Consider the following 14332-nt stretch of genomic DNA (forward strand, 5'->3'; position numbering starts at 1 on the left):
TATTACACCAGACAGAAATTAACTGGATTTAATTGCAAAAGAAGTGAATGCATGTATTGCCAATCCCCAAATCACTAAGAAAGCAGTTGACTCATTAGATGTATCTTATTTTAAACATAGATAAACCGAAGTTACTAACAGAACTGTACACCCAAGCTCAGACCTTCAGAGCTGCCATGGAGTCTTCTGGAAGGTTCTGAGAGAAGGGGAGAGAAGAGATAGAGAGACCAGATAAATGGAGAAATATTTTTGTAGAAATGAACCTTCATTTCATTTCAGTAATTGTACAAGTATATATATACATGTTGTCTATTTGACCAAGCTATTTACTTACTAAGCCACTAACTAAGCTAACTAAGCATAGGCTAACTAAGTATGCAATACAGTAAAAAATGTACAAATAACAATTATACTCAATACTCAATACCCCCCTCAAGTTGGAGGTGAGGTATTCACAGCCAACTTGCCTAGGACAGCTAAATGTTTGACCCCTGTGAGGGATTTGGTAAGAATATCAGCCGACTGATTGTGAGTATTCACATGATGAAAAGAGATGAGACCTTCTTGTAGCTTGTTCCTCACAATATGGCAGTCGACTTCAATGTGCTTGGTTCTTTCGTGAAATACTGGATTATGGGCAATATGTATGGCAGATTGACTGTCACAAAACACCCGAATGGGTCCTGATTGGGCAAGAGTAAGCTCTGCAAACAGCCTGCTCAACCACACCAACTTCCCAACTACTTTCCTGAGGGATCTGTACTCTGCTTCAGCTGAGGACAAGGAAACAGTCTCATGTTTCTTAGACTTTTAACTGATAGGACTGTCTCCTACTAGAACAGTGTACCCAGTAACAGATCTCCTAGAGTCTGGGTAGGCTGCCCAGTCTGAATCACAATAGGCCTTGATTGAGCAGTCAGGACTGTTGGAGAAGAATACACCCAAGCTAGGATCCTTTTTGAGATACCTAAGGAGGTGGAATGCTGCAGTCAAATGAGTATCCCTTGGAGCCTGCATAAACTGGCTTAAGAGTTGCACACTGTAGGCTATATCCAGCCTGGTATTGGTGAGAAAATTGAGTTTTCCTACTAACTTTCTATAGTATGTGGGATCTTGTAGGAGATTACCCTCTTGTGCCTTTAGCTTGACAGTAGGGTCAAGAGGTGAGGAGACTGCTGTAATCAAAACACTGGTATTCCTTTCAGAAAATCCAAAGCAAACTTCCTTTGAGATATAAGGATGCCATCAGGTTTGTATAGGACCTCTAAACCCAGCAAATAATGAAGTCTGCCCAAGTCCTTTATTCTAAATTTTTGATCAAGGAAAACCTTCAAGCTTGCAATCTCCTCTGGGTCAGTTCCAGTGATGATAACATCATCAACATATACATCTACAAAGATGATGGATGTGGAAGTTTTCTTGCAGAAAAAGGAGTGATCATTTTCAGAATGTTGATACCCCTTTGAAGACAATACTTCAGTCAACTTTGCATACCATTGTCTATTGACTTGCTTTAGTCCATATGGTGACTTGTTTAGCTTGCATATCACTTTACTTTGGCTGCATTGATCAACTACAAGTCTAGGTGGACCTCCATGTATACCTCCTCATGTAGGTATCCATGGAGGAAGGCATTGTTTACATCCAATTAGAATATATCCCAGCCCTTCTTAACAGCCACTGTGACTAGAACTCTGACAGCTGTCATTTTCACAACAGGAGAGAAGGTCTCTGTATAATCAATCCCAACCTGTTGAGTGTAACCCTTTACTACCAACCTGTCTTTAAATCTCTCAATACTTCTATCTGCTTTATGTTTGATCTTGTATACCCACCTACAGCCTATTGTTTGCTTTCTAAATGGCAAAGGGACCAAATCCCAAGTATGATTGGCATGAAGTGCCTCAAATTCCTGTGTCATGGCATCTTGCCAAGCAGGATTGAGGGCTACCTCCTCATATGAAGATGACTCATTATCATGACAAATACTTAGCATCAAGTGCTGACTTTCAGAAAATAGAGCATCAGGAGTGATGTGATGATGATTAGAAAATAGGGCATTTAGTGAAGGGATGCAATGAGATGCATTGGATAGTTGAGTGGCATTACTAGGTAATTGGTAAACATAATCTCTTAAGTAGGTAGGAGTTTGATAAGTTCTGCTGGAGTTTCTCAGAACTGGTGCTTTTGATTGTTCATCTGTAGGTGAATTCTGTGGACTATTACCATTTGAAAAAGGTGTATTATTGGTGGATGATTCAGAGTGGTGTTTTATCCCTGGAGATATGACACTATCGGGACTTTATCCAATGTTTATAGGGGAAACTTGACTGCTGTCCTTAGAATAGTTAGGAAATGAGACTGTTTTAAGGACAACAGGGAAGGAGGCATTATTAGAACCTAAGGAAAATGGAAAAACATTTTCATAAACGATCACATCTCTAGAAATGTGAATTCTCTTGGTGGCTAGGTTTAGTACCTTGTATCCTTTTGTACCAAAGGGATATCCTACAAAGATATGTGGGGTAGTTCTTGGTTCAAATTTGTTTCTGTATATTTTGGGCACAGTGGGGTAACAGAGACAACCAAAGTTTCTCAAGTGAGAATAATTGGGCTTCTTTTGGTATAATAACTCAAAGGGGCATTTGTTGTTAAGGTAAGTAGTTAGCAGCCTATTAATCAGATAGGTGGCTGTTAGGATACACTCTTCTCAATATCTGGTTGGGAGTTTAGACTAGAACATGAGAACCCTGACAGTCTCAAGAAGGTATCTATGTTTTCTCTCTATTACACCATTCTGTTGTAGTGTATAGGGACATGTCTTTTGATGTATAATTCCTTTAGATTGGTAAAATGAAGAGGCTTCATGGCTGATAAACTCCAAGCCATTATCAGATCTAATGATTTTATGGATGTATTGAATTGGTTTTCAATCATGGACACAAAAGCTTTTACCGCCTGAAGAGCATTACTTTTGCAACTCAATAGATGTGTCCAAGTGGACCTACTGAAGTCATCCACTAGTGTAAGGAAATATTTGTAGTTATCATGGGTGGTCACAATGTAAGGACCCTATATATCTATGTCTACCAGTTCAAATAATTTGGATGTGGTGCTGGTTCTTTGAGGAAATGGGAGTCTGGTTTGTCTTGCCATAGGGCATATAGGACAAATGAAGGGTTGTCTTGGTGCAAACTTAGCAGGAATTGAGGATATTCCTTTCATCTTAACAAAAGGAACATGACCAAGCCTATTGTGCCATAGAGAATTTACATCATGTTTATCAAACACACATAAGGACTCATTCTTATTTGAAATGAAAGTGTCTACAGATTGAGGAGTGTGATATGAATGAGCATGACTAACAGACTCGTGACTATTTACATTGGGAGCAGGAATACAATTGCAGTAGGAAGTTGAAACAGTAGAAGGTAAAGTGGTCCTTTTACCCCTCAAGTACCTGGAACAGAGATAATACAGACCTTCTTTGCTGTTACCAATCACCTGAGGCCTCTTCACTGAAGGGGCATGCAACAGACAAAGTGTACCACTGAACAATACAAGACATCAAAGATGTACTGCAAGGGAGTGAACAGAAATCAAGTTACACTTGAATGATGGAACATGAAGAACCCTATGTAGGACAATATCTGAAGAGAGTATCACATCTCCAAATTCAAGAACTCTTACTCAATAACCATTTGGTAGACTTATCAATAGAGGATAGGGTAATCTAGTGATGTTAGTGAGTGCATGTTTGTTAAAGGTCATGTGGTTAGATGCTCCTGAGTCTATGATCCAAAGATCAGCCTTTGATTCAAAGCATTTGCATAAAGGCTTGTCAAAATCAATGGAATAAGTACAGACAACAATACCTGCAAAGTTTGCACTACTAGTGGTGATATTGCTATTGTTGGAAGATCCTCCCGCATGTCCTACTTGAAAGTGCTGCAGCAAGGCCATTATCTGCTCATACTGTTCTTTTGTTAGGTTGACATTCTGATTTTCCTGCAAGGTCCTGATCATCTCCACTCCCATGAATTATATCAGCTGGAGTTCCATATACATTTGCCACGGACCCTTTCCCCTATTGAACTTGTAGTTTTGGTTGTTCCCTTGATTATATGGCTGTGCATTGGCACAATTGAGGTTCTAATTGTTGTAAGAACTGCCTTGAGGGTATCCATGTAACTTGTAGCACTTTTCCCTCGTATGTCTTGGTCTTTTACAATAATCATAGAATTGGCGACTCTTATTATTGTTGTTGGTTGTATAATGTGTCTTGAAGTTCCTGGCTCCATATGGGTTTTGATGTTGTGGACTTGCATTAACATGTAGTGAAGTGGAATCTAGATTCAGCTGACTATTGGTCTTGAATTCCCTTTGTTTCTCTTCTTGTATCAACAGAGAAAAGGCCTGAGCCATAGAAGGCAGAGGCTTCATCATAAGAATGCTTCCTCGCACTATTGTGTAGACCTCATTTAGTCCCATCAAAAATTGGATAAGCCATGGATCTTGCTCTGCCTTGTGCATGGTTTCCTTTGCCCCGCATGTGCAGTTGCAGCTGCACTGAGACTTGATACTCAAAGTGCTTAGTTCCTCCCATAGTCTTTTCATTCGTGTATAGTACATAGTAATGTCTATGGAACCCTGTGCAAGGTCATTAATCTCCTTTTGAATCTGATACAACTTTGCTCCATCTGTTTGGTCATAATGATTTTCTAATTCCCTCCACAGCTCAACCGAGTCATTTACATATTCCACACTATCAGAAATCTCCTTAGCGAGGGAATTGAGGATCCATGAGATCACCATATCATCACGCCTGTCTTATTGGCGGAATTAAGGTGAATCGGGGCTAGGTCTTCTAGATTCCCCATTTATAAACCCTAATTTGTTCTTAACTGACAAAGCTCGCAACACGCTTCTTCTCCATAAGCGACATCCAATTCCGTCAGACGGAACTGGTACTAAGGTCATTCCAGGACTATCAGAAGGATGGATGTAAAGGGGATTACCAGTATCAATGACCAACTGGTCATTTCTGCTCGTGCTAGGGCTCGTTTCTTCATTTTGATCGATATCCATGTGCGAGGTTTGAATTTGATGAAATTGTGAAGTATAAAGTCCTCAATTGAATCAGAGACCATCAATTTTGAGACGAGTTTCAGAAATGGGCGGCAACAGCCGAAGCTTTGGAGATCGACGAAATTCAAGTGAGATTCAGAACTAGATTTTGAAACACTGAGAGGAATGTGAGCTGATACCCGTGCTTTGATACCATAAGAGAATTGTACATCCAAGCTCAGACCTTCAGAGTTGCCATGGAGTCTTCTGGAAGGTTCTGAGAGAAGGGGAGAGAAGAGATATAGAGAGCAGATAAATGGAGAAATATTTTTGTAGAATTCGATGATTCTTGTTCCTATGGGTCAAAAATAATAGTACGAACATAGACCTTCAATTGGAACTCAATTCGGAGCTCTTTTGCTCAGTTCAATACTCATTTTTCTCGTTAAATAATTAACTCATATTTTATGTCAAAAACTCAATCGCGACTTGATGAAATTAGACCAAACTTTCCAAATCACTCCTATAATTCATTATTTAAATTCTGGAAATCTCGAAATAAAATTTCGATCTCTAGAACTAAAAATGGACCTTTGGATCATTACATGCTTATGCTCAAACGGCAAAAATCTTCCAAAAACTCTTCCAAAACTTATCCGAGCCTCATGGGACCCCGACCAAACATGCCAACATAATTCATAACATTATTCAAACCACTTCCAATCATCAAAATACCTCAAACAACATTAAATTACCCAAAACTCATTGAATTCAAGCCTAATTTCTTAAAAACTTCCGAAATACGCATTTGATCAAAAACCCGACCAAAACACCTCCGAATGATCTGAAATTTTGCACACACATCCAAAATCACCTAACGAAGCTACTGCAACTCTCGGAATTCCATTCCGACCCCCGTATCAAAATCTCACCTGCCAACCGGAATTCGCCAAAATACTAACTTCGCCAATTCAAGCCTAATTCTACTCTGGACCTCCAAAATAAATTCCGATCACACTCCTAAGCCACATATCATCCCCCGAAGCTAACTGAATCACCAGAAATCACGTCTGAGCCTTCTAACTCAATAGTCAACATCCGGTTGACTTTTTCCAAAACAAGCCTTCCTTAAAGAGACTAAGTGTCTCATTTCCTATCAAAGCCAATCCGATTTAACTCTAACACCGAATACCGATAACGAAACATGAAGAAGCATAAAAATGGGGAAAACGGGGCGGTAACTCATAAGACGACGGGTCGGGTCGTCACATCCTCCCCAACTTAAACAAACGCTCGTCCTCGAGCAAGTCAAGAAACATACCTGAAGCCTCAAACAGGTGAGGATATCTGCTCTGCATCTCTCGCTCGGTCTCCTAGGTAGCTTCCTCCATGGGCCGACCTCTCCACTGCACTTTTACAGAAGATATATCCTTTGACCTCAATTTCCGAACCTGACGACCCAAAATAGCCACTGACTCCACATCAAAGGTCAAATCACCATCCAAATGAACCGTGCTGAAATCCAAACATGGGACGGGTCCCCAACATACTTCCGGAGCATAGAAACATGAAATACCGGATGCACACTCGACAAGTTGGGTGTCAAAGCAAGCATATAGGCCACCTCCCCAATCCTCCTAAGTACCTCAAAAGGTCCAATGAATCATGGACTCAACTTTCCTTTCTTTCCAAATCTCATAACACCCTTCATGGGCGAAACCTTCAGCAAGACCTTCTCACCAACCATGTAGGACACATCTCGAACTTTCCGGTCCGCATAACTCTTCTGACGCGACTGCGCTGTACGAAGCCTCTCCTAAATTACCTTCACATTCTCTAAGGCATCATGAACCAAATCTGTCCCCAATAGCCTAGCCTCGCCGGGCTCGAACCAACCAACTGGAGATCTACACCGCCTCTCATACAAAGCCTCATACGGTGCCATCTCAATGCTAGACTGATAGCTGTTGTTGTAGGCAAACTCTGCAAGCGGCAGAAACTCATCCCAAGAACCTCCGAAATCAATCATACCGGCACGCAACATATCCTTCAATATCTGAATAGTACGCTCGGGCTGTCCGTCCGTCTGAGGATGAAATGATGTGCTCAACTCCACCTGGGTACCCAACTCTCGCTGAAAAGTCCTCCAAAACTAGGAAGTAAACTGAGTACCTCTATCTGAGATAATAGAAACTGGAACACCATACAATCGCACAATCTCTCGGATAAATATCCCTGCCAACCGCTCCAAAGAATAAGTAGTACACACCGGAATGAAATGCGCGGACTTGGTCAGCCGATCCACAATCACCCAAATAGAATCAAATTTCTTCAAAGTCCAAGGAAGACCACTCACAAAATCCATGGTAACTCTCTCCCACTTCCATTCTGGGATAATCATCCGCTGAAGCAAACCACCCGGTCTCTGATGCTCATATTTCACCTGCTGATAGTTGAGACACCGAGCTACATAACCTACAATATCTTTCTTCATTCTTTTCCACCAATATTGCCGTCTCAAGTCCTGATACATCTTCGTGGCACCCGGATGAATAGAATACCGCGAGCTATGGGCCTCCTCCAGAATTAACTCTCTAAGCCCATCTACATTGGGCACACATATACGGCCCTGCATCCTCAATACGCCATCATCATCTATAGTCACATCCCTGGCATCATCATGCTGAACTCTGTCCTTAAGGACAAGCAAATGCGGATCATCATACTGGCATTCTCTGATGCGGTCATATAAGGAAGACCAAGAAACCACACAAGCCAACACCCGACTGGGCTCAGAAATGTCCAGTCTCACAAACCGATTAGCCAAGGTTTGAACATCAACTGCAAAGGGCCTCTCCCCAACTGGAATGTATGCCAAACGACCCATACTGACTGCCTTTCGGCTCAAGGCATCTGCCACTATATTGGCCTTTCCCGGATGATACAAAATAGTGATGTCATAATCTTTTAGCAACTCAAGCCACCTCCGCTGCCTCAAATTAAGGTCTTTCAGCTTAAACAAATGTTGAAGACTGCGATGATCAGTGAATACCTCGCAAGATACGCCATATAAATAGTGCCTCCAAATCTTCAAGGCATGAACTATAGCAGCCAACTCTAGGTAGTTCTTCTCATGGGGCTTTAACTGACGAGAAGCATATGCAATAACTCTACCCTCCTGCATCAACACACAGCCAATCCCAACTCTCGAAGTATCACAATATATAGTATATGAACCTGTAGTTGATGGTAAAACCAATACTGGAGTTGTGGTCAAAACTGTCTTGAGTTTCTGAAAGCTCTCCTCACACTCGTCTGACCATACAAATGGAGCACCTTTCTGAGTCAACTTGGTCAAGGGCGACGCAATGGATGAAAACCCCTGAACAAACCGGCGATAATAGCCTGTTAATCCGAGAAAACTACGGATCTCTGTGGCTGAGGACGGTCGAGACCAACTCTGCACTGCTTCTATCTTCTTTGGATCAACCTGAATACCCTCGCTGGACACTATATGTCCCAAGAATGCCACAGAACTTAGCCAAAATTTACACTTGGAGAATTTTGCATAAAGTTTCTCCTCCCTCAATCTCTGCAACACTACACGCAAATGCTTGGCGTGCTCCTCCTGACTACGCGAGTGTCATCAATAAATACAATAACAAAAGAATCCAGATAAGGCCAAAATACACTGTTCATCAAATGCATGAACGCTGTTGGGGCATTGGTCAGCCCGAAAGACATGACTAGAAACTCATAGTGACCATATCTAGTCCTGAAAGCTGTCTTAAGAATATACGAGTCCCTGATTTTTAACTGATGATAGCCCGAATGGAGATCAATTTTTGAAAACACCCTCGCTCTCTGAAGTTGATCAAATAAGTCATCAATGCGAGGCAAAGGATACTTGTTCTTCACTGTTACCTTATTTAACTGCCTGTAGTCAATGCACATTCTCATTGTGCCATCTTTCTTCTTCACAAACAGAACTGGCGCACCCAACGGTGACACACTAGGCCGAATGAACCCCTTGTCTAGGAGCTTTTGAAGCTGCTCCTTCAATTCTTTCAACTCTGCTGGTGCCATACGATATGGCGGAATAGAAATGGGTTGGGTGCCTGGCACCAAGTCAATGCCAAAATCGATATCCTTGTCCGACGACATGTCCGACAGGTTTGCAGGAAATACATCAGGAAAATCCCTCACAACTGGGATAGAATCAATACTAGGAGTCTCAGCTCCAACTTCTCGCACAAAATCTAGATATGATAGACAACCCTTCCCAACCATACGCTAGGCTTTCAAGAAGGAAATTACTCTGCTAGGAACATAATCAGTCATACCATACCACACGATCCTCGGAACACCTGGAATATCCAAAGTAACTGTCTTAGCATGACAGTCTAGAATAGCATGACACGGAGATAGCCAATCCATGCCCAGAATAACATCAAAATCTACCATGCTCAACAACAATAAATCAACTCGGGTCTCCAGACCCCCAATAGTCACAATACAAGACCGATACACATGGTCTACAATAATAGTATCGCCCACCGGGGTAGATACATGCACAGGTAAAACAAGACACCCTCGGGTCGTACCCAAATGATGAGCAAAATATGAGACACATAAGAATAGGTGGATCCGGGATCGAATAATACAGAGGCATCTCTGTGGCAGACTGGAACAATACCTATAATGACAGCATCTGAAGCAATAGCATCTGTCCTACCTGGAATAGCATAGAAACGAGCCTGGCCACCGCCTGATCGACCTCCCCCTCTGGGGCGACCCCTGGATGCCTGACCTCCACCTCTAGCTGACTGAGCGGGTGCTGAAGAAACTGGAGCAGAAGACGAAGGTTGGCCCTGTGAACACCTAATTTTTGACAACATTTAATCTTTTATTACTTCTTTTATGTAAATATTTTAGGGGGTTTTAACCTACTATTATTTTAGCTTTATTACACTTTTTATTATAGGATAAAAATACCAAAAAAAATTAAAAGGTGAATTATCACTATTAATATTTTTTTATTATTTTTTGTTTTTTTATATAAAAAATCCGAAAAATATTTATTTTTTTAAAAAAAAAAAATTCGGGAATGATTTAAAAATAAGAAAAAGGGAAGTATTGAATAAAAAAAATATAAAAGTAAAAATAGGTGGAATTCTCTTTTAAAAAAAGTAAAAGAATGTAGAAAATTTAAAAAAATAAAAAGTTTTGTGGAAATTTTAAAAAAATTAAAAAGTAAAAGAAGGGTGAAATTAAAAAATAAATATAAAGGTATCTGAAAATTTAAAAAATTTAAAGTAATTGAAAGTAGCATTTTTAAAAGAAAAAGAAAAGATAGTGGTTTGTTTTTTTAAAGAAAAGTTAAATAAAGTGAGATTCTCTTTTAAAAAAATAAAAAGTGGGATTTTAAATAAGATAAAAGTAATTAAAGTTGGAATTTTAAAAATAAAAGTAAATAAAGATGGGATTTCTTTTTCTAAAAAAATAAAAGCAATTTGTAAGTGGGATTTCTTTTAATTAAAAAATAAACATATAATAAAAAACAAATCTGAAAATTTCGAAAATTTTGCTATAAATAGAAGAGAAAATTTAGGAAGAAGTGGTTTCAAAAAAGAGGAAAAAATAGATAGAGAGAAGAAAAAATAGAGGTGCCGGAGAGAGTGGTATACACTAGATATACACTCTGGATACACTAGATATACATGGACAGAATTCATTTTGGAGAGAGTAAAAAAAAATATAACCAAATTTTCTGAAATATTGAGAGCGGAAGAACACCAGAGAGAGTTCAAAGCTAGAAAGAGAAAACAAAGAGAGATTTTCGGACTAATTTTCTTCTCCATTTTTACTAGTTTTCTCCGTGTTGCTGGGATTTCTGGATTGAGGTGTTGAAGCTACTGTGTTGGGCTTTCTACTGCTGTATTTTGCTGTGTTACTACTGTTGCTGACTGCTCTTTCATCTTCTTGTATTGCCATTTCCAGGTACACAGCTGTAACCTTGGTCATTTGTAAGCCGAAAACATAAGCATGAATATACATGAAGATTTGAAGCTTTAAGTTTGATCTAGCTTTTCTACTGATTTGTATATTAGGATATCTCATTCATTAATATCATGCAAATGCCTGCGGAATGCATAAACTGGACTGTTGAATCTATTTCTACAAACATGTGAATAATGTTAGTAACTAATATTCTCGAATGTTAGTGATTGATGTTAGCCTAATGTCGCTTTTTTAAGCATTGACGCATTTCTTCGACAAGTCGTAAAAAGAGTAAAAAACAAAAATGGCTTTGTATTACACATAGTCAATTCCAATAGTTCAAGTCATCTAATAATGTTAGTTTAAATTAATCAAAGAGTAGTTGGTTTGTTTTGATTTTACCGGGTGTCAATCTCGTGTTCTATTCATAATCTCAACTTTAGTGTTATTAACTAATAGAATAAGGAACGAAATAATCTCCCTTTGTACAAGCTCGATTACAATTTCCCATTTGCATTTGTCTTAGACTAATAACTAATAAGTCACGTCCCTTTTTTAAGCATGTAATTAATTTGGAGATTTTCTTTTACAGACAAACTTAATAAAAATGTAGTCACTTTAGGATTGTCCTTTTAAAATAAATGAGATGAGCCTCGCTGGATAAACACATAAATGGTGGGGCCCTCGTTAAATGTATGTATTAAATACTTAGATTCCGGGACGGGCCGTTTAGCAAATTTCACGGCCTTATCCAAAATAATGATACGCTAGTCGCTTTAGGCGCGTATTTAATAATGTTATCTTCTTAAACTCGGGTGCACATTTATGTGACCCAATTCCAAATCTAAACGGAGTAGAAATGTGTCGCTAATCACGGGTGCATTGATTGTGACGTGGTCGACAGTGTACCCGAGCGGACAACTCGAGTTGAGGAAGGAGCTCCTTTCCGGGAACCAAAAGGCCAGCCGGCTTAGAAACTTTCTGAGCCTCTTTTATTTCAGGGTATGACACTAACAGAATAGGGAGTCTCAACCAGTAAGCATATCCCCGGAGGTGAGAAGAGAAGGTTTCGGCACAGTTTGTATGTACAGTTCAAATAATATCAAAGCGGTAAAAAAGCATCATTTTGCACATTTAGGCCAAAACATGTAATAAGATCAAATAATAAATAAAGCCAAATATAACAATTCATCTAAGCTCGAATTCTGAACTCTGAATCAGTGGTTCTGGGTTCGGTCCCCAGCAGAGTCGCCAGAGCTGTCACACCTCCTTTTTACTGAAGGGAGTTTTTCCAATTAAGGGACAATCGAAACGGGATTTATTTATTTATTTTAGAGTCGCCACTTGGGAGATTTATGGTGTCCCAAGTCACCGGTTGAATCACGAATCGAGGAAAAGAATGACTCTGTTTAACAGTCTACGCACCAGAAATCCGGATAAGGAATTCTGTTAACCCGGGAGAAGGTGTTAGGCATTCCCGAGTTCCGTGGTTCTAGCACGGTCGCTCAACTGTCATATTCGGCACCGGTGACTTGGGACACCATAAATCTCCCAAGTGGCGACTCTGAAATAAATAAATAAATCCCGTTTCGATTGTCCCTTAATTGGAAAAACTCCCTTCCGCGCCCCTTTGCGGTGGCACGGGGTAAAAAGGAGGTGTAACAAGCCCCTCTGCTGAAACTGACCACCACGAATTTGAGGACACTGCCTCTTTATATGACCAAACTCTCCGCACTCGTAGCAACTACCAGGTACTAGATAAGGGAACTGGAGGGAACCCCTCACATCTGAATGACCAGCCGATGCACTCGACGCAGATGAACCCTGAACTGAAGGGGCATAGGATGAGCTCTGAGCTGGGAGAGCGTTAAGTAAAGACTGGTCCTGCTGAAATCCCTGATGACCACGGTCTGAAGATGTCCTACTATACTCTGGACGGGACGGCTGAGGAGGTCTGAAGGAACGACCTCTACCACACTGGAACTGGCCCCTAGACGGAGCACCACTAAAACTGCCTGAACCTCTGGGCCTCTTGGCCTCCCTCTCCTCTCTCTCTCTGCGGAGAACTGTCTCAATATCACGAGCAATGTCAATCACACCCTCGAACGAAACACCTAATACTCTCTCTCTCTAGTCATCAAAATGCGGAGAGAGTAGTTAAGACCATCCACGAATCTCTGGATCCTCTCACGATCCGTCGGAATCATCCAAGTAGCATGACGAGCCAACTATGAAAATCTCATCTCGTACCGGGTCACAGACATATCTCCCTGAGTCAACCACTCAAACTGCCTACGCAGCTCCTCTCTGTGGGATTGAGGTACATACTTCTCCAGAAATAGAGTGGAGAACTGCTGCCAAGTAAAGGGCGCTGCACCAACAGGTCTACGCCTCTCAAAATATTCCCACCAGGTAAATGCAGCTCCCTGGAACTGAAATGTAGTAAAAGATACACCATTCGACTCCAAAATCCCTGCGGTGCGAAGCATACGCTAACACTTGTCGAGAAAACCCTGGGCATCCTCTCCCTCTGCACCACTGAATGTCGGAGGCTGGAGCCTACCAAATCTCTCGAGACGATGCTGCTTATCGTCTGGCATAGCTGGGACCACAAGGTTCTGAACTGGTGCAACCTGCTGAGCTGGAACAGTTTTCGGTGTCTGTAATCCCTGCACAACCTGCTCAGTTGTGCGATTAACAGGAGTCTGGGTGCCTTCCCTGGCCTGTGAAGTAGCTGCGGCTGTAGTGGCTGAGACCGCCTGAGCTAGGCCAGTGCAAACTGTCAAAATCTGAGCCAAGGTCTCCTGAAGACCCGGAATCACAATAGGCATAGCTGGTGCTTGAACTGGTACAGCTGCTGGAGCCTTATCTGGAACTGGGGCAGCTGGCGGATTAACAGGTGCTGCCCGCGCTACTCCACCTCTGCCACGCCTACGACCGCGCCCACGGCCTCTGGTGGCATTAGTGGGTGGCACTGGTGGTCGTCCGCCTCATCCAGTAGCACGAGTCCTCGCCATCTGCGAGAGAATAGAATGATAGAAATTTTTAGTGTTCGGATCAACAAAGTCGCACGACAAGAATTTCAAGAATATGAAGTTTTCCTAAAGGTTCTGCAGCCTCTCGAGGATAAATACAGACGTCTCCTTACCGATCCGCGAGACTCTACTAAACCGGCTCATAACTTGGGATGAAACCTGGGTGAGGGAAAAAGTGTCACGACCCCAACCCCGGTCATGATGGCGCCCAACACACTGCTAGGCAAGCC

The 14332-nt window shown here is 41.3% G+C and overlaps 1 protein-coding gene across 1 annotated transcript; it reads right to left on the reverse strand.

Annotated features, from left to right (window-relative positions):
* Nucleotides 1-4152: 4152 nt before the first annotated feature.
* LOC107832480 (uncharacterized) lies at nucleotides 4153-4815 on the reverse strand. Its single transcript, XM_016660333.1, has one exon. It carries the CDS (start codon nucleotides 4813-4815, stop codon nucleotides 4153-4155), a length of 663 nt encoding a protein of 220 aa, XP_016515819.1.
* Nucleotides 4816-14332: the final 9517 nt, after the last annotated feature.

The sequence above is a fragment of the Nicotiana tabacum genome, chromosome 3 (genome assembly GCF_000715075.1).
Source record: "Nicotiana tabacum cultivar K326 chromosome 3, ASM71507v2, whole genome shotgun sequence".
Lineage (NCBI taxonomy): Eukaryota > Viridiplantae > Streptophyta > Magnoliopsida > Solanales > Solanaceae > Nicotiana > Nicotiana tabacum.